Below are 22,352 nucleotides of genomic sequence, written 5' to 3' on the forward strand. Positions count from 1 at the left end.
CGAGATGGAGGCAAAGCTCCCTTCACGCACGTGCGCGCGGACACACACACACACACACACACACTGATTGTCAAATTTAGTTTCGCTCACTTTCAGTCTGACAGGCCGTTTTCAAGTGGGTCACCATTACAGCTAATCAGGTTGTTATGAGAGTAGAGTTATTCCATCTGATGTGAGGATCTAGGACATTACCTGCTGGTCTGGGCTTGATGCGTTTCTTAATACAACTGGAAAGGAGAATCAGTTAAGCGTCACCAAAGTGTTGTAATTTGAATAATGGATGATAAATTACTAAATTAATATAATTAAAGCTCAAGGCAGATTTTTTACTGTAGACAGTCAGTAAGATTTTAATAGATTTCAATGATATTCAAAGTTATTAAAAACCTCATTGATCAAAATATGATTCTCATTACCAGTTGGTCAATTGTTTTAACATATTTAACATCAATATTTTAGCATTTAATATACATGTAATTACATTTAACCAAAGTCATTTGTCAGTAGCAAAACATTTGTGCATTCCTGTGTTTGTGGGCATTTCTGAAATCTTGCCACGGTTGTGTCAAATGGCTCATGCCAGAACAGAACCGTGATGGCAGTGGATCACAGTCTGGGAGTATCCTATCCTCCGCTGTGCTACAGAGGACCTCGGCCAGCTGTCCTGACTAATCTTGAGTGCAGCCAGTTCGCCTAGGGTCAGTCAGGCATGCCACGAGGACCCATTGGCCAGTGCTCAGCAGCAGCCAGCCAGCCAGCCACCAGGGAGAGCACCGCATAGCCACAGTGGCTGCGATGAGTAATGCTGCTGCCACCCAGGACCTAAAGCATTTAATGAGAGTAATAGCAGCTACACGCACCAAGACAGAGTGACAGCATAGATTACGTGGTAAATCTTTGGGATAATGAAGAATCCTGGGACCCTGACTGGGGGAAGTAATAAATTCGCTCCTGTAAGAACTGCAATTACCTCTGTCACTGGCTGCCTGTACACCAGTGTTGTGTTAGAGGAACAGAGGGATGCATCCCTCTTTAACGTCATCAATAATTAAGCAGGAGGAAGAAATGCGTGATTAGATGTGGGAGATCCAAACTTCTGATGGAAGAAATTGGCACATTTGTAACATCTGAATAAAGAATGTCCTTAAATGGACTCTCTCCTCTTTTTTCGCTGTTTTGTTCCCCCACTCTCATTCAACGGGTTGAGAATGTGGAAACAAATGACAAGCCTTGTGAGGCTCTCACTAAGAAAGAGTGGGACAGACAGTGGACAGGGAAAGCAGAGGACCCGGTGGCCATTGCAGACATACACTTCCATTTAAAGATGGTTAGTGTGTCCAACTCTGGCAAACTGATGGGGGGGACGTGGCATCGACCCGTCACATAGATTTAGCAAGAACCAGGTTTGACTGATACAGCAGAAGACATTTATTTTAATGGCGTTATCCATAAAAAAAAAAAACAGAATCACAGTGGGTGATTATCCTTTATGCCCGTAATCAGCATTTACCTGTGCAGAGATGTAGGGCCTACTGAGAGCTGAGTGAATTCATTTATGACGCAAGGCGCTGTAACTGTCCTACTGGTCTCCTTTCAGTTGTAGATGGCTTTTACTGCCTTTGCAGTCCTGGTTATGCCGGGCTGAGATGTGAGCAAGACATCGATGACTGCCCGGACAGTTTGTGCAGCACCGACTCTGTTTGCAAGGACCTCCATCTGGTAAGAAGACAGTTTTTGTTTTGTTTGGCTGCATAATAGTGATATAATTGTCCTTTAAAGGCTTTATATGAAATAACCAAATGTCTAAATGCCCTTTAAACTACTTCAGTTAGTAACCCACTGAAACACACTACAGTTTTTCATAAAATATTGACAGACCTGAATCACATAAGGTACCGCCTATTACTTTTCATGACTGTCATGCAGTCGATGTTTAAAAGCATTCCCCGTTGCAGTAAAACATAAACAACTGTGCAATAACATGAATAGTGGTGTATCATTAAAAAATGATAAAACGCCACTATATAACTCTGGGGTCTGCCGCAGGACAACAACGGAACAGGTGTGTGTACAGGTGTGTGTCTGGCAGATTTTATTGGTCGTGCTGGGAATGTGTCAGCCATGTTTAAAGTTTCAGGCGTCTGGGTGAAATAAGGCTGAGACAGAAAATGTCAAATACTGCCTAATAAATGCAGCTCATTATTCTATCTCCTATTAGACAAATTATACCAATCATGCCAATTATACCAATTATGCCAACGCTTTCGGCTAAACTTATAATTGGCCCAAAATTAACAAAGGAGTTCCAAAGTATAATTGGAAGCAAACACAAGAAGTTTAGAATGGGTGAATATTACGTATGAAATATATAATCATAATCATATGTTGCATGTATTGACTCCTTTGGATGAGTAATTAGACGTTGTTAAAAAGTGTTAATCTTTAGGATTCATATTCAGATACAGATATATACATGTAGGAAGCGCAATATAAAGTGTCAATACTTTAGTCGGTTTGTATGAAGGCATTCAAATGCATTTTCCATTTCTGGTGAGCCGTTCATAGCTTTGGAAAACATGTGTAGGCGCAGATGAGATGTCATGAATGCCTATGTCAAAAGTCTACTGTAAAAAAAATGGCCACACATTGGACACAGTTTGTCTTCTTTCTGAAAAATACACCACTCTGACAGCACAGCTTTTCCGTCACAGTTTACATGGTAATACTGTAGCTACACTAATGTAGCTCAGTTTGAATTGAATTTCATTGCTTGGATATTCAGAATAAATAAGACAGGCCTGCTTTTTACTTTTGGCTGCAAGGTCAGTCGATTCTCTGAGGTGATTTTCTGAACGACTTCTCCCGAGTATATACTGTCTGTTTAATACGGATACACACACTTGCGCTAAAAAGGACATTTTTAGACTTCTGTGTCTTTCAAGGCATAGCTCTACTTCTGTACTTATTCAAGTGTTTTTTTTTAAGCCAATAACATTGATCTGTTGCAGCTGCAAAAAGGCCCAGGGAGCTGCATGCTGCTCACAAAGTGTGCAATGAGTACCAGGGGCCCTTTTCTCCAACAGCTGCTTATTTGCTAACAGATTGCAGTAGTGAAACAGATGTGTCATAGATAAAGTCAGTTTTTTTTTACTCCGACAAAGACAAATAACTTCTGGTGCGTAGTTAACACCTAATGTTCAGGTTTAAAATAAGTCTGTGCTCTTGAAAATTAGAGCATTGTGTATGTAAGAAAGATGAGATTTATATTATTTAACAAAAACCTCATGTTTCAGTTCTGAGACCTGCAGGGGCCAAAATGACAATGAACAAATGAAAACATTTATTCTAAATCGTATTTGAGAACCTTTTTCTAATTCCCATAAAGTTTCAACACCAACCTTTAACCTTCCAAAATTAACTTTGTTGTTTTCATAATTATGCTTTGAGCTCTCAGCTTGTGACATTGGTCCACCTCCATAGAAACAACATTAATGATTTGTATTTTATCCAACAACTTACCTTTTGACAAGCCACTTCAGGGATTGCTACACCACTCATTTATATTTCAAAGTCAACATTAAATTATAAAAAAAAAAATAATGATAACTTGCGGCAACAAAACCTAACCTTAGTCTGTCATTGGTAAATTTAGTGTATTAAATGTCAATACCAGAAGCAAACTAACATATTCTTCAGCAGTTATCCAGCCACATTGATTGTAAGTGTTACCATAGCAATATAAGGATATCTTACGGACAAATGCTACTTTTTCCTTTGCATAATATGAAAAAAGTATATTCCATTCCAATTTTGGTTAAAACATTTCAGTGTAATTTTCTAGGACAAACAAAAAGCTGTGAACCCTAAGACAAAAGGAAACTGCGTTAGGAAGGAATGGGATATGGTATATATAGGAGGGTAATAATGAAATCTCAACCAACATTTTTGCAGTTACTCTGTTCTCTGCTCCACCATCAACCTCAACTCATTATTCAAATGGGGCAGTTTTTGGAAACCCCTTCACATAGTCTTGTTTACAGTGCAGCTATTCCTCTCTCGGAACACTGTGTCCCACAGAGCTTTAGCTTATTTTGGAGAGTTGTGGTCCCTGAAGGTGACTTAGCAGCAAAAATGAGATTATGTTCTATTGCCAGGGGTAAGGAATTGGAGTCTCCTGGAGGTATCTAATTTATCATGAGATGACGGCATTTTCCCCCCACCACCATAGGGCCCACGGTGTACAAATTATATCAGACAAAGTTTAACGGCTCCCCTCCAGTGTATGAAATACAGATTAGCGTGCATTCAACCAGCAGCACCCCAGACCTTTAGACATGATGCTGGCACTGAGGAATCCTGAAAAGCCCTTGACCATATGACTAATTTAATCCTGTATGCAAAGAGGAATCGCAATCAAACTCGTACTGTACCTTGTAAATTAATAGACAACGAGCCATTCATCTCACATGTTGTGATTAATTATCATATTGCAGATGGCAATGAAGAAATTAATCTAATCAACTGGAAAAGATTAACAAGGGTGGGAGTGATATGTAAAACTGTTTCTCCATGTGCAGTAGAGACAACATTTTAATTGGCTATAGACAGAAACCCTGACAAATGTTTACCAAACATATTTTACATGTAAAATAAATACGCATGGTACTATTGCATGATTGACAAAGAAAGGCTTGTACCGTATGAAACAAAAAACAAGGCTTGCATATTGTCCAGAGGCTGGGTGGTAGGAGGAATACATCTGCATAGAAGTAATGTGAAAATTTAAGACAAACACGACTCTTTCACAGTTTAAACAGATTTCGACAGGACCAGTCTTTTTTGTGTGTGTGGGAGGTTTTATTCTGCAAAAACTTTTAAGAAAATTTTGATGTATTTAATCAGGTATACTGAGCATTGCTACACGTTTGTTCTCAAATGTAAGGGGTATAAAATTTGTAAAGAATGAAACGATGCAAAATGCCCTATGACCAGTCCATAAATCTATATGTACAATATATATGTAACACTGTATATGTTTTAAATTTTTCATGATGTGCATTGCTAATGAACAAACAAGACTCTTCCTTAAATTACTGTACCAAGACAAGATATCCGTCTATTTCAGCTTGGATCTACTAGTGCTTCCCTTTTCTGTTTGTATTGCAGAGTTATGAGTGTGTGTGCCATGCCGGCTGGGAGGGGGAGTACTGCCAACAAGAAATTGATGAATGTTTATCACAGCCCTGCAAAAACCACGCCACCTGCAAAGACCTTCTCGGCGGCTACGAGTAAGTGTGCGAGCCGGCTGGAGGGCGTGGCCCTCGCGAGGTGCACCACTCACTTAATAGATGCAGAGGAAAAAAAAAAAGCTGCTCAGAGATCGCAATGTGTCCTTCCACTGGCAGCAAAGATAATGAATTGCAGATGGCAGGTAAAACAAATGAGTCAATCAATTGCTCACAGCATGAAAAGGTTCCAGGGGATCTGTGACTCATTGGAGGGAAAAGCTGGTGGATCTGCTTCAGCTAATGCCCTCCTCCCGCTGGGGAGACTTACAAGCGCTTCAAGAGGAAAAAGTTGGGGGATGGAAAGGAATGCGAGCTGGAGTGGCTGGTGGTGCTCAGGTGCTCACTGCCACCAAGTGGAATAGTCAACCTGCTTTAGGAGCAGATACTTAGGACTCACACACACTCACACACACACACACACACACTCTCTCTGTCCCCCATCTCTCTCTCTTTCTCTGTGTCTAGCATGCATACATTTCCATTTAATCCCCCACTCAGTGCTCTAACCTCCCGTGTCCTACATTCAGCTGTCCAGAATTAAGAGCCGCTCCGACCAGCAGCACAATTAACCTGTAAATTCCGCACACTGTCTGCCAGGAGGCAGTGCCAATGCATGTATTGTGACGCAATGTATTTGTATGCAGACAAGTGTGTCATGTAGATCATTTAAATTCGAGGAAAAATGTATATGCTTCGTGGTAGTTAATCCCCCATACAACTGCTGTTATTCCATTTTTCGAACCATTGTCGCCGACAGAGTATGACACCCCTAATCCTTTAGAAAACCAATAAATACGTTGTAAGTTTTTATTTATTCAGGATTCATTTTAGGTCGTGCCAAAAGGATCCTCTACAGTGCCATATCTCCTCTCTGTTATATCCAAGGTGTTTGTGCTCACTGGGCTGGACAGGTGTGGACTGTGCGGAGGATGTGAATGAGTGTGATTCAGGGCCCTGTCTAAATGGAGCTCAGTGTCAGGAGTCAGACATACCAGGGGAGTTCTCCTGCACCTGTCCCCCCTTCTTCCGTGGCCCCCTGTGCAACCAGCCTTATGACCCCTGCGACCTCCTTCACAATCCGTGCCGGCACAACTCCACCTGCCTGACACGCTCCAATGGAACAGCCTCCTGCAGATGCTCAGCTGGTGAGTGAACACACCGGCATGCACAGCTCCATACTAACAGTGCGTATATAGTGCCCCCTTTTTTTTTTTTTTGCACACTTTCAAGCGTATCTTCACCATTTTGTGCAATGGGTCTCGGTACATTGAGAGTACTTTGAAAATTACAGGAAAAAAACACAATTGAAAAATTACACGCTAAACATATACATCGTACATCAATCCTTGTAGCAAGAAGATGACGGATTTTCCCATCACAGTTAAGCGTGCATCATTTGTATCTCTTCTCTAAAATGTATGAGGTCCTCTAAAAAAAAAACAGGGACGATGAATGGTGTTTTTCTTTCTGTACTGTACTCCTGAAGCTAAAAAAATGTATTTGATAGTATAGTAAACAGGAATGATTTAAATAGAGTGATTCATACAAAAGAGTGAGACGTTTATTCTGGGCTGCCATCGGGGGAGGATTGAATTGTCTCCCTAGCTGGAATCTGGTAATTGGATGGTCAAGGGTTAAAGAGAGTGTTCAGAATAATGATCAAATCTGGCTTGCAGGAAAGTTGGTGTTGCACGGATTTCAATCATTTGTTGGCTTTTAAAAGTTTAACTCTTTTTTTTTTGCAATGAAAAAGGACCAAGGTGACTCTTTTGTTTATTATGAGAAGAACTTATCTACCTCTTGATCTTGCTTGTATTTTGCCCTAGCCTGGCGTGGTCAGACTAATACTCAAATACAAATTTGTATGGGACCTCTCGGTTCATTTTCGGGGCATTACCAATGGACGTAGGCCAAAAAAGCCTCCGGACGCAATTGGATAGACCTACAACCAATGAGAGCAACAAAAAATGTGACGTCTGTTAAAAATATGGGGTACTTTAAGTTAAATGCTGGGTCATGTGCGGCAGCCTTGGTTGTTAACAAACGTGGCTCCTCTCCGTGTCGTGGTATAAACCCCGCCCATTATCAGAAAATAATTTGTGGGACCCTCAAGATTTCTGCCGACGGGAAATCACTTCCCAATGGAGGGGATCCAGACCGTAGTCTGGCAGAGCAAATGAAATGAGCTCCCAGAATTCGTCTGGGTCCCAGGCTAATTATCCCCTGACGACCTACTGTAACAGTAAATATTCAAGACCGGTTAAACCCAGTGCTATCATTCAACACTGTGTTATGACTGTGAATAGGAATTAGCAGGATAACAGATGGGTAAAAGGTATTCGCATATGTGCACTATGCGAGAGCCTTGTGTTGCTTTGACTGGGTTTCTACCAATGTTAACAAAACATTATTATATGCTAAAAGTGGAAAAATAATATTTGGTAAGTATATATACATATTCACCGTTAAAATTGCACCATGCATCCAAATTATATGAATAAATCCTCCATCAACAATCATTTAACAAAAATGAGACAAGAAAAAAAGAGACTATATTCTCAAATGTCCTTACACCATTCACAAAATTGTCCACATTACTGGTCATAAAATTTAGTTGTGCAAAGTACATTCATAACTGACTACATTTTGAAAACACATCCTAATTTCCATGATACTACCTGGCAACCAAGGCCCAACAAGGCCACATGTACAAACTGCTTCCTTACATACAAATCCTAATTTTACTGACCATCTTGTGTTGTGTTTGAGTCCACGCCAAGTGTCTTGTGTCAGTGTGAACCATATGCAACATTTGAAAAACAGTAGTCTGATCCTTCACACTGTCCGTTTACATCCGTCCCAAATGAACACAAGTTGTCACAGTCGGAATCCATATGAAGACATACAACTCAACCTCTAGGCTATAACTACGGTGGGTGGATGACTATTAAGATGAAATCAAATGACTGCAAATGTAAAATAAATCTATGACTCAGACATACACATCCACTCAGACTTGAGTACACACACAAACACACACACACACACAATCCGAATAGGGGATTCATGTGTATCATGTTAAGTTCACAAGTTCTGTCAGCTTATAAATAAAGCAACATATTCATCATGAAACAATGAAAATTACCACTTGCGTAGGTAAGATAACCTGTAATGAAGTTTATCAGTAAGCTCCCTAAAAGCTGGGGGAAATATAAAGGATGTAGGGTTTTAACATTGTTATTAGTGTGCAGGTCAATATGCTATTGGGATGTGCTGTACCTAATGACTATCAGCACAGAGATGAAAAGATGTTGCCAGATATAAATAGAGCAGCTGAGTTCGTTTCAGAAGGCTTCCTCAGAGAGGAATAGGAAATGAGGTGACGGCTGCATACATTACATCAACAGCTTTGCGTGGGCTCGGTCGTTTTCACTTCACACAAGCATTATGACTCACTACTCGCTATTGTTATTCACCATAAATCAATCCATCCTACATAGCTAGTACTCAACAAACGCAGAGCCGTTATATAACCCGTCGCTTCATCCCAGTATAACAATTTTACAGACTTATGTACAATTCAGTGTAGGTTATTTGTCAAGGGAATTGTGTAGGCCTTACATTATTCCCAGGCCTAATTAAATTACAATGTGTCCGCCTGTGTATGCCAGATTAACTACCATGAGCAAATTAGGGAAAGGGAGTTTGATTATTTATGTTATTTAAACATGATGTTGATAATTAATTTTGACGTGATGACATCGTTTGAACAATTTAGATGTGCGTTGAGGTAGATTATATGTCATCCAGGTTATGGTTCTCGAAGAATAATTATGCAGAGGGCAACACAAGGATGCAGTTCTTGTTGAAGAGCCTCCTGAGTTTCTCAGATACTCCACATATAGTTTAGTATATACTTACACATATGGGATGACAAGGTTGTTGATTGTTTTCTACTTTTCTTCACCTCCCACAGTGTTGGTGCTCTTTCTGGATCGAGTGGCTAATTTCAGTTCAGTTAGGGGATACCTACAAGCCTTAAGTGCATCCTTCAGGTGTTTGTGCTCCTTCTCTTGGACCTGGAAAGTTGTTGGTGTTGCAGGGTTTTGGTAACTCCTAGCTTATGTTCCAGTGGTCAGTGGATTCAAAGAGAAGGCTCTGGTCCTGATGTGTTGGTTTTCTGTATACTCCAATGTGAAGGCTCCTGTCTGCGAACCGTACAATCTAAGAGAGCCAAGCAATTGTTCCTGATATCCTCTTGTGAGAACTTGATATTTCTGTCCACTAGTTAAATGTGTTCCATGGAGGCCTGCCCATGTGTCATCCACTTATCGGAACAAGTGTCACAGTGCTGTTCCTCTGAAGGGGTTCAGGACCCTGCTCTCTACTTCTTACATGCAGGGACCACAACGGGAGGCACTGGTGAGCCCATGGTACAGCTACGCTTTTCTCTGTAAGACCGTGGTACCGGAAATTGGTGGTATTTGGCATATCTGATCTGGGCAAAGGTTTATGTTATTATTAAGGGCATAGTCACGTAGTAGTTGGTGGTTTTCAGATTTCTCCGCCTCCCTAGTTGGGATGCAGGTCAACATCGTGTTTACATCTGTGTCCAGTTTCAGCACTCATACCTTCTTCTCAAAGTCCATAGAGTTTTGAATAAGGTGAGGAGTGTTACTTACCAAGATTTTATATATATATATATATATATATATATATATATATATATATATATATATATATATATATATATATGTATGTGCTACTTTCTAGCTAGTTGTTGATTGAAAGGGGAATAATGTCTAATCTGAAGATACCCAGGAGAAAATGATAATAACTTTGAAAGTGGATGGTCACTGTCATATTTTTATGGCCAGCCTTATGACAATATCCTTTTCCCTATATAAAAGATGAGCCCTTCAGCAGTGGGTTTAATGATCAGTTTTCTCAAAACCCTCTGTAAAGACTGTGTTATAAAGCTAAGTGCACGGGGATAGTTTTCCCAAGACAGCTCAATAGACTATTTCAGTGTCACAAAAAGGTTGATGTGGCAACTTTAGTGTGCACCAATTCAACAGGAACTAAAAGGCAGCTATCTGGGGGTGCCTACAGGGAGTGGCATTAAAGTAGTTTGTAAAACACAGACACAATGGAAATGAGCTGTGTCTTCAAAGGTATACTGTGAGAACCGGGAGGCCAGACTAAAACCAAAGTCAGCTGAAAGAATATTCTTAAAAGAAAATATAAGGGAAGCGGTTATCTTCTCGTGATTGTAGACGACTCTGGGGGGAAGTTTGTGTTTCTTCCTAGCAGTGCCTCTCCACTGGGGCTCTGGCCAGGAAGCCTAGTCATCTTGGCCGAGCAGCACAGATGTTCCACTTTCCTCGTAATGAGGAACCTCAGCAGGGAGCGCCAGAGCTGATAGAAGAGCAACCTGAAAATGGAAGCGTTAGGGCAAAGGTTGGGGCGGGGGTCACCGGCCGACAACCACAACAAATGAAACAAACATGCAAAGCATCGCTCAACAATGATAATGGCGGAGTTACCGCTGTTTCTGAGTTCCGCACACAATCTGTAGGCGTGGCTGCCCTTGCTCAGTTTGCTGCCCCGTTTGCACATGTAAACTGTCTGTAACTGTCCACACTGCTGTCTCCAAATGTGTGTATAGTACACAAAAATATACACAATAGAATGGAATTTTTCAACCACAACATTTTTTTCTATATATGGAAACACAAAGGTCAATCCAAGAGTGCCATTGTGCAATTCTATAAAACAAAAACTTTACTTATTTTTGTATCCACGTATTTTTGTAACGGATGCCAAAACAATGCTATATTGTGCTTCATGTGCTTTTTGGGAAATTATTTCCCAAATAACTGACATTCTTAGTTCAAATATTATCATAACTGGATGCAGCTTGATAGACCTACAATCAATCTCAAACCTGTGATACAGCACTTAATGTCATAGATTCATCAAAGACTTCATAATATGTCACATAATTTCTATCTGCATCAGAGTTTGCCAATCCCCATTGCTACATTTTCATTGGGTTGGTACAAGCAGTTGTGGAAAGTAAGAGTTATGTATTTAGAATACAAAATATGATTAACTGTATTTAGGCATAGTTACAGTTAATATTTAGGTGGTGATCAGAATGCAGTAACATTCTTAAAATCAATAGATTTTTTCTAAAGGATTCCCCTTTTTTGCATTATTCACCATAACATTTAAAATCAAACCAGATACAATTTACAGCATGCATGATGTTGACTATGTATGTATACTTTTTTATCCAATATATCAACCTAAAGGTCTGTAAACTTTTTAACAACAGTTTCAGAACTCTAACCTTTTGGTATGCGAGTTAGCTTCCTCAATCTGTTCTCCACTGCAGATTTACGTTTTGTTATTTATATCCTTTTCACCCATTTTATTCTGTGGGATAGCACAGAAGGCAATCACTGTATTCTCTTCTGTTGTTTTTGTTTTAAGAGGATTAGTTACATGGCGACAAAGTGAAAACAAAATGGATCTATGGATCTATAAATTCACAGTTAGTTTTATCGTCACCTCGTTTACTGGTTTTAACTCTAACGTGCGTTGGAAAATAAAAGGTCAAAGAAGAATTTTGCCTTTTTTTTTTTTGCCGAGACTAAACATCCGTGTCTGATCAGAGTGACTCCTGGCTTCAGTCTATAGCAGTATTGTATGATTGCCATGTTCATTCACAGTGTAATAAGCTGACAAGAGAAGTAATCCAAAGTATTTAAAGAGTATTACTCAGTATTCTAAGGGAACTTCTTAGAAATTATGTTTAAGGACCTGCATTTGTAATATGAAGTGAAAGGCGTTTTTAAAAACATCAACATCCCAACAGTTTGTTAAAAGTGAGTTATTTGACAGGGGGATAGCAAGTATGCCTCTAGTCCATTTTAAGTGGAAAAAATATGATTCTTGTAGTATCGTGAATGAATTCCGAAGCATTGTGTGGTGTGGTCCCTTTACATGCAAAAACCATTTGGTCTCCATGGCTCAGAATATCCCCAGAGGTTTTTCCTGGCCAGATGGAGATTAACCCCCTCTATTTGCATGGCATGCTACAGTAGCCTTCACCTTCCATGAGATTGTGTCCCACCAAACAGTTGGTTAATGAGCTACTGTGAAGCTATGCCAACAAGAGAACTGACACATACCTAATATGATATTGAAAAAGATGTGTTGAGGACATGTGTTGCCAGAGATGTGTATGAAAAGCCTGTCCTCGCCTCATTCATATTAAGTGATTATTCTCTTTCATAGAGGAGGAGGGAAGCTTGAGTTCTAGTAGATGTATCTCAATTTATAAACCAGATGCCCAAGCAGATGTGTTTCAATACCACAGACCCTTTTTCTTTGTCTCAGTATAGTTATATATAACACAATGCACTGCAACCTACTCTAATATATACATACTTAAATACGCACTCTTAGTGAACTTGATGAAATTTCTTATCTTATCTTTATCCATTCTAACTATATACATTTATTTCATGCAAAACACATTTACTGTCTTGCTTCATATTAGCATATTAGTATTGTCATTAGATTTTATCAACACTTATAATTTAATATAGGAGTAAAGCGCTACACTATGATTCAAAATAGAATTTATGCTATAGTACTTCTAAGATATTGAGAGGTAAACATTTTACAAACTTATGAAAATGTGGTCTATAACGTGTATTGTATTTTGATGCATTACTTAGGATAAATGTAGCTCAGCCGATATACTGTGATAGTAAGCCTCTTTAATCACTATTTCTCCCCATTGTACAGTTACTGTGATCAAAGTAATCGGTCTCTCAGAATAATGGTCCGTGAAAGAGGCGGTCAGTGACCACACTGTAAAAATGTCAACTTATATTCTTTGTCATAAATAAAAATTACAATGTGTTAGGCCTTAGAAATGTAAATTACAATCATTTAAAAAAAGATTGAAACTGTGCCAACCATTCAACATTGTCTTTTACTTCTAGCAAAGGGAGTGAGGACTGATGGCTGATAAAATCTTAATCTGTCATCCATTAAAAAATCAAGAATGTTAACTTCTCTTTTTAATGGTTTTTACTCCGTGTTTACTCTATCATCTACTATGAAATCACAAAAAGTTAAATTAATTACACTTCTTGCGTTGTGGCCAAAAATGTGTATTATGTTTGGTCAAAGTATCTTTACCTTCGACCCTTGTCCTCCAATTCCTCATCAGTTCATGGATGTTTGTTTTTTTGCCAGATGTTATATAATTCTCAGCCGTTCCTGATATATCATGTTCTCAAGATTGGGCCAGATCTGACCTTGAACTTTGACCACCAAAATAGAATCAGTTCATCCTGGACTCTAAATCCAAAGAATGTATATAAACTATGTAAATTGGAAATTTCTGGTTGCTACTGCATACAGATTTTGGATACTTAAACTTAGAGTGAATCAACACAATCATCCAGCAAATCCTGATAAACAAACTCACACAACTTCGACTGAGTTCATCTTTGTGCAACTGGGTATTGGGTTTGTTAACGAAATAGGCCCGATCCATTAGAATCCACTACATCTCATCCTCCCCCATCATTCTCAATGCCGGTTTCCTCTGGGGATGCGTCCCTAGTCGCCCACTGTACACACTGCTGACCTATAACTGCTCAGCCAAGCGTCCGAGGAATCGTATTATGAAGTTCGCAGACGATGCTGCAGTTGTGGAAGTCATCAGTCACAGCAGAGGGTCTGTGTGTATTTAGGAAGTTGAGAAACTGGACACCTGGTGCAAAAGTAAAGAAAACAAAGGAGATAATTGTGGGTTTAGAACGACCTGCAGTGGTATCTACCCCTTCCACATGGGTGAGAGCTTTTGAGATGGTCTCCTTCTTTGACAGCATGGGGATGCACATCTCTGCCAACCCCGTCTGGAGCATCAACACTGCCAGGATAGTGAAGAAGGACCACCAACGCCTCTACTTCTTGAGGAAACTGAAGTATGGTGCCCTTGGCGCCCCAAGTTCTCATTTCCTTGTACACGTGTGCGTTGGAGAGCATCCTCACCTCTTGTATCACCGTGTCATAATGTAAGTGCCCTGCTGGAGTGGATTGTGAAGACTTCACAGAGAATCACTGACAACAGCCTGCTCGCCCTCAGTGACATTTAAAGCAGTATGGGGCAGAAAAATGGCCTCCTGCGTCATGAGGGAAACCACCCACCCTGCTAACGGACTTTTTGCCCGTCTCCCTTTGGGCAGGGGGCTACACAACAACGAGGCCAGAGCCACCAGGATGTAGAACTGCCTTCTTTCCAGATGCTGTGAGGCTGACAAATGCTGCACCCCACAGAACAATTGCTGCCATTATTGCTGTTCCTCCATGTCAGGAAATTGCTGCCATTTGAGACTGATAATTCTGCACTCTCACTGAGCACTTTGCTGCTATGATTCTTTCATACCAGGGCATCACTGCAACTTTGGGCATTGTATTATCTTTTAGATTTTTACAGTCATATCTTCACACTGTCCTCACTTTATAATTATATATTTTTGTGTATTTAATCACAGAGATTAACACGAAATGACAATAAATCATCCTGGTCCTTGTTAACTGAAATAAAAATTGTTGTGTGATTATATGAATATATATTTGTCTAACATAAGGTAAGGTAAAAGAAGTAAAAACTGTTGTGTTGGATAAACGTAAAGCCTATCTTAAGAAATTAACCAACCCCAGCTCTTTTACATTCCATACTGCATTTTGAGCAAGTTCATATCATGTGAATCACAGCTAGATTTGGACAACTGGGACTAGGATGTTTGTTTTGTTGGTCAAAGATGCTCTTGAACACATGTCATTTTAAGACTAACATGCCCAGATGCATTTGCTGTTAAAACAACATGGGCGCTGGACAAAATAAATTACATCTGCATTGGTCTGAAACCTGCAAAGACACTTGTGTTGCACTCTGCGCTGGGTGTGAAATATGGCCCCCTAATATCTAGACTAATACTTTGAAAGTGAGGCACTGAGAGGCAAAAAACACATTGAAATGTAACAGGTGTTCAGTGTCAGTATAAGAGCGAGCCCCTTCAGTGAGCAAAGGTCTCAGCATGCTGCTGATATTCTATTGTTGAGGGCAAAAGGTGGTTCTTTTCCTCCAGTTTAGCTTTGAGACCGCTGCTTCAGCCCAAACAGCTACAAAAAAAAAAGGCAAGAAAAAAAGAAAGCATTAATGCGCTCACAGTGGTATCAGAGATGTTCCCTTCATGAATAAGTAGCTTCTAACAAATTGGTGTTTAACCCCTGAACGCTTCACAGCACCAAAACCCAAATGGTTGCTGACAGAATACATTATATGGTTGATACCCATGGGCACATGGTTTCAGATTTGTTAGAGGACACACTTGTAATGTTTACTGTATTATAACATACACATTGCCACATAACTATATCTTGAAGATTATGACAGGTGGGCAGTGCAGGACACTGTTTGTAGAGGACGTAGTCATTTACTTAGATTATACAGCAACTGTAAAAAGAAAAACTGGTTTAAAAGTTTAAGCATGTCTTACATATTTCCAAGTGGAAACTGTGCCCTTAAGCTTAACTACTATTGATCAATTTTTTGACTGGTGATTTAGAGTTACAATCTCAGTATTTGCTGCTGTTGAAATGTTAAATTGCAGTAAAAGGTGCATTATCTGCATCATCCATCTGTTGTCCTACAAAGAGGAAAACAATACTCACAAGTCAATAGCAGCGTACTGTATTAACACGTCATGTTCGTATGAGAAACATGTTGGCAAACAAATGCATATTGTTACTTAAATGAACTAAGCAGAGCAACATAGACATATTAATTTCTTGTCACCTGTCAAAACGCAAGCCCCCTGTTTGCACACATTGTTCTGCCAGCTGCTGAAAAGCATCTGGTGACACGTGGACGTCGAGTTGATAACTTTCAGACTCAAACTTAATGGAACCGCGGACCAAAACAAGTGGAAAAATGCAGTGTTGATTATCAGTGGAATTTTCAGCACTCACACTCCTTTCACACAACAGTGTCATGTGATTTAATAGTCATTTCGAGAAACAGTATTCAACGGCGCCTTTACGTTCAGAGCACAGCTCAGATTTGTCACCCATTGAGGAGCGCAGTTTGTCATCGAGCAGGCACATTGGCAAGGTTATGAAGTATGGGTGCTATAAAAGAGTGACACCATCCTGTTCCACATAATTTTATCATCCCATAATTTTGCAGATATCTGATTTTATGGTACGTGTCACAAATACACAGCCTGTAAATTTGTTAATTAGCTTTTTGTTACAGAAATATTCCAAAGCAGGGTATCAAACATCCACTGCAATCACTCTGCGCTGTCACTAATGACTGTTGACAAAGAGGGAACATCTACCAAATGAGATTTAGACAATTTAAATTGATGAAAAAGAAAAATTCTCCTCGGGTAAGCAGGGTGCTTTGTGTAAGAGAGAGAATAGCCATGGTTAAGTTAAATATTTTGTGCCTTTGTAAGCGTTGTGGAAGTGGTGGTCCAGGTGTGTAACAGTAGGGTAAATTGTCTTCAAGGGCTGATGATAAATGCACAAAAATGTATATTCTTAAGCCGTTTACCCCAACAAGGCCGTTTTTTTGTTCAGTGCAGGTGAAGGACTCATAAGCTTGCTGTTCTCCCGATTATAAGAAAAACACTGCTTTGACTCCCAGTGTGTTTGTCACCATTGTCCATCTGTATCTGTTTTTGATTGCCCAAATTTGGTTATTGATTGCACAGGACGATGTGATGTGGAGTAATTAGCTAGCAGGGTTTCAAAAAACAGTCTGTCACAGTGTTGGCACCTGGCAAACTCACACAGTACTGTAATGTAAGTCAATAACTCCCTGAGTTTTAGAAGGACGTCCTTGCTCTCTTGAAGATAGGAGCGCACTGTTGTTGCTGACAGGCCACTTGGTGACTGCCCAACAAGGCCATGCCAGATATGAAATCTCTTCATGTTCCTGTTTTCCTCCAGTTGATGTTTACATTGAAGTAACGCGTGTTGTAGAGGGTTTTTTTCTGTTTGATGGATTATTAAAGGTCTTCACTGCCAGGTTGGCAGTCTGGCATGTGATCAGCACAAGATGAAAGCTCATGAGGATTTCAAAATAAAAAGCATAAATTATCTCAGGATCTTAAAATCGTGCTCACATTTGACAGTCTCGAGTAACTGTACTTAAGGATATCCAGGACCATAACCTATGATGTTTGCAGTGCTCGAAGCATTAATTCATCACCTGTAAACCACCATGGGAAATTATATCTTAATCACCATCATCAAAATTAGAGAAACATTTAATGATTTAGTTCTGTACTCTTTACTAGTGAAGTGCTAAATGCAAAGAGAAATCAATGATACAGTTTTGATGCCTCCTGGAGCAATGCTGCATTTGTTGCATCTTATTAAAACATTGCATCGATTGGCCAAATAGAGTCTCAACAATTTAAGATCATAAGTTAAACATGGAAAACCACAACTCAACACAGTTCAACTGAAAATTGTTTATACCGAAGTATGACACATTTATTATGATTTAGCGATCAGTGATAGCTGACAGTTCATGTCATAAGTGACAGCACACAGATGACACCACAGACAAAAACTGTAATAATCTATATGGAACAAACGGTGGCTGATATAATTCATATGATGTAATACTCTGAGAGATTGTTAACATCGTCCCTGACAGCAACGTTGATGAAAAGACTATGGTTACAAATTTGACAGTCCAAACCAAATCCACACAATCAAAATGAAGACGTCACTCATATTTCAATTGAAACGTCGATCAAAGTCCACAATCCACCAGAGATTACCTACATTTTCTTCTCCTCTGAGGCCTTTCCCTGGCAGGAGCGGTGATCACATACTGAAGCTCTGGCCAAATGATGGAATGACTACGTGGTGCACGTGCCTTGGGTTTCCCTCCCTGTACTCTGTCAAAGAGAGGCCTCCAGTCACTGCTTAGTGGCAGAAGATGCATTACATCGCAGCGACATTCCAAATAGTCCCCGAGGTGCCCCACCATTGCTTTGACTGACATAGCAGCTTGTGAAACCTGTGCTGTCCCATAATTCACCAGATGCTCTGTGGTCCCATGGATTCCCTCTCAGTCTCACGTCCCATGGTGCGCAGGGCTGTGTCGGCGTCGGACTCTTTTTCCTTTTTTTTTCTCTAGAATCACTCCAGTTGTTTCAGAAATTTGTCTTTTTTTCCTTTTCAACATGATGATATATAGTTTAGGTTATTCAGCTGGTTAAGAATGCACAATGAGCAGTTCTCTGAGAGCCCTCATCCAGCAGTCGAGCAGTTTCTTATTTTAAAGTACTGAGCTTCATGTGGCTAGAGAGCAAACTACAAATACTGACTTCCAGTTGTGTCCATCTCAAAAGAGAAATTTATGCTCTGTACAATTTTCAGCCAACTGGTGATGCAGCACATTTTGAAAGCATTGCAATGACAAAAATTTGCCATTACAGGGCATTATATATATTGGTGGCTGATGTATGGTATCAGTAGAAACGGTACAGAAAACCATTTCTATGGCAACCATAAGAAATAAGAAAAACAAACAATCCAGTATTAATCACATAGTAATCAGCGGTTAAAATGTTCCCTTAAGGTATATAATATAATATAACATTGTACAAGTTTTCATGCTATCCACTTCCTGGGGTTTCACGAGTTCAAATCTAAAAGATTAAACTAAATGTGCTTCTTTCACAAATGATTTGAATCATTGTTATTGTTTCTTAAGTCTCTCCTCTCTGCTGCTTACAACAGCCAAAAGCCATTATAGTCCAAATATATGTAACTTTAACTTGAAGCAGCTGGAGTAGCAGCATAATGAGCCAAGGAATAACCACTATAATACTTAGTTCTATTAACCCCTTTGTTAAATACATGTAGCGCTTTATTTATGCGTAGCAGATGTTACTCTGTGGGGACAGCACAGCAGTTTCCTTTTGGAAGTCTCAGTGCAGTGTACTGTATTAAAGGAGGTGGACAGAATATCTCAAGAAATAATGTAATGGTAAGGAAATCCCCGTATTGTTGAAGACAGAAACACACAATACTGAAAATCAATAATATGGAAGGAAATTATTCCCATAGGGAATCATTAAGGTACGCTAGTTTGCTTATACCTGAAATCCTGGATTGTCACGTCCACAGACATTTCACATCTTGATTTATCTGACCTACAGAGCAGACCTCTGCCAAGGCCCAACTTTTTCCCTTTAAGGATACATATTCTGCAAAAATCACTTTTTCAGTTTTTTTGCACATAAATTTGGGTATCTGGTATTGTGGGCTGGCTAAACCCTAAAGCCTGAACAACTGGTTCAGATTTCTCCCTGCTTGTGATGTCATGGATGGACTCTTTTGCTGAAGGGGCGTGACATTTCCTACATATTTTGAAAGCAGTTGACCAATCACAACAGACTGGGCTAGCTGGCCAATCAGAGCAGACAGTGGTGTATCGGAAGGGGGGGCTAAACAAAATCGTGGCGCTGCAGACAGGTTGAAAAGAGGACCTGCGGTAATGGGCAGTATGAAAACACTGATACCTTTTCTGAACATTAGAGAATGTAAACCTTTTTTAAAGTGGTCACCCAAATTAAAAGTATGAACCTGAATATGAGCATAATATGTCACCTTAAAATTCAATCGAGCTGCACCAAATTGCACATAGATCATAGATATCAGATTACTCCCATGCATTATTCCCTGGAAAATGTGTGAAAATGCCAAAAATGCCCTTCTTTAATTTAATGGTTATTTCCAGGCCCGCGTCCCATCCTCCCAGCAATTTCGTGGAAATTGCGTAATCCTGCAGACAAAAAGAACAAACACACAAAGGCGTAAACATGACCTCCATGTTGGAGGTAATTAGGTTTGCATTTGTTTTTGTCCATTATTTGCGTCCATGTAATGTGACATTAGGGATTCCCTCATGTTTTAACATTCATGAATTCTTTTTACCCCATAAAACTATGTCATGCAGTTTGATTCGTTCAGCTGAAAAACAGATATCTCATGGACTACACCAAGCACCAGAGGGAAAACCTCCGCCAGGCAGAACATTACAGGCTCCAAGGCTGTCCTCAGAAGTACAACAAAACATCCATGCTGATCTGCTTAGCCATCCTGCCCCTCAACCCCCTAATGAACAAGAGCAAAAGAGCTCTTGGGCTTAGCCTCCCCCTCTTACCCTAACTTAACAAGATGTCCCCCTACTCGCTTAGTTTCTCTCTCCCTCGCCCACATACACACACACAACTCCCAAACCCCAAACCACTAACCCTCAGACCAATCTGTCTGTGGCACTAAAGTATTATTAGACTTACCCACTCTCAAAGGGGAAACAGTGAGTGCCGAGAGCTGGAAGATGAGATATGCTACAGGGGCTACTAGTTCCATTAAAATGGCATTCACTGGGGCCTTTGTTATCATCGTGCCTGACGTTTTCAGGGTGAAGTGGGGCTTGCTGATCCATGACCATCTCATCTATCTTTCAGGATTTGAAGGAAGTTGCTGTGAAATTGACACCAATGAGTGCGCCTCAAATCCATGCCAAAACCAGGGCGACTGCGTGGACCAGGTCAACGGTTATAGGTAAGGAGTGTTGTCCATAACCCGCTTTTCAATTCTTAGGAGGCAAGCAAATATGGGATTTTCTAGCGATGCAGTGTCCGTACTGGAAAACCCTCATTCCTGTTCGTATCTCAGGTAATTTACATTAAATTGTTTAATTGTTCTCCACAGTATCTAATAGACATAACAGTTCAGGTTTAAATTCATATCAGATTTTAACAATGTTATGTTTAGTTAAGCAGTCAACACGTAGGTTCCTGCACCGTATGTGCGATCAGACTAAATATGTGTAATTAACACTATCAAATTCCTATTGATCTTTTTTTCCACTCTGTGCATGTGCCACGTGGGAAACAGATATTGATAGATCTTCTATTTTCCATGCGAAGCAAAATATCAATATTAATGATTTTCTTTTCTGCTCCAGCTGTGATTGTAGGATGGGATTTTCTGGCCTTCGCTGTGAGGAAGACATCAACGAGTGCACCTCCAGCCCCTGCCACAACGCTGGCGTTTGTCAAGACCTCGTGAACAAGTAAGTAACAAGTAACCTAATGTGACTAAACAGCTCATGCATTGTGTGTTTTTAAACTTTTGAACAGATCAATAAAGGCCGGGCAGAAGTAATTTCCAAAGCATGTTTTGGAAGGAAGCAAAAAAAAACCCCACACACAATGTCTTGGCGTTCCCCTTCAGTGTTCCAGTTTATATAACAAGCCTGTCTTCATCCTTGACACAGATAAGCTGCTATTCTGAAGAAGGAGAGTGAATTCAGCAAGAACACATCATGTATCTAGATTGGGCTCTACTCCACTGGTGCTTCTCTCTGCTGTGCTTAATGGGAGCCCTGGGGCTTCTGGGCTTAGTCGGACAGATGGGTAGAGAAGTCCCAGGGCCAATTTGAGTCCTAAATGTTTTGTCTCCAGTTTGTCTCCCGTCATGATTTCGCTCCCATGTGACCTGGCCCGGCTCAGAGCGCTCCTCTGATTGCACAGTCCTGGGAGTTCACATCAGGTGTGCTTTAACCCTGCTGCCCACCACGAGCTGCATACGCACCGCTGTCTCCGTCTCCCTGACCCGACGAGCCGAGCGAGTCCATCTGTGCCGCGGTGATGAATCAGCCTCGGCAGTATACTCACTGAGCCCATGCTGTGTCTTGTATGAACCCATCCTTTGCATTAATAGACTGCGAGTTTGACTCTGCAAGGGTCACTTTGTTTTTCCCCAACTATTTATATACAGTGCAGCTTTTATGTATGAAACTAAACCAACTCGGTGGACACTGGAATAAAAATGAGTTGCAAATATCAAAAGTGTTAACACACACACTAATCCAGCAGTGTATAGCTCCACGCAACAATAACAATTCTGTTTAGCACATTGCTGAAGCCT

General features: G+C 40.3%; 1 protein-coding gene across 1 annotated transcript in view; it reads left to right on the plus strand.

The window, feature by feature from the left end:
* eys (eyes shut homolog) overlaps positions 1–22,352 on the plus strand; it is a 137,912-nt gene that overhangs the window by 40,440 nt on the left and 75,120 nt on the right. The window contains exons 21-25 of the mRNA XM_035605482.2: positions 1,598–1,719; positions 5,167–5,288; positions 6,174–6,433; positions 20,885–20,981; positions 21,388–21,495. Coding sequence (XP_035461375.2) covers positions 1,598–1,719; positions 5,167–5,288; positions 6,174–6,433; positions 20,885–20,981; positions 21,388–21,495 — 709 coding nt within the window. The remainder of the gene's footprint in view (positions 1–1,597; positions 1,720–5,166; positions 5,289–6,173; positions 6,434–20,884; positions 20,982–21,387; positions 21,496–22,352) is intronic.

Source organism: Scophthalmus maximus, chromosome 10, assembly GCF_022379125.1.
Source record: "Scophthalmus maximus strain ysfricsl-2021 chromosome 10, ASM2237912v1, whole genome shotgun sequence".
In the NCBI taxonomy this organism is placed as follows: Eukaryota; Metazoa; Chordata; class Actinopteri; order Pleuronectiformes; family Scophthalmidae; genus Scophthalmus; species Scophthalmus maximus.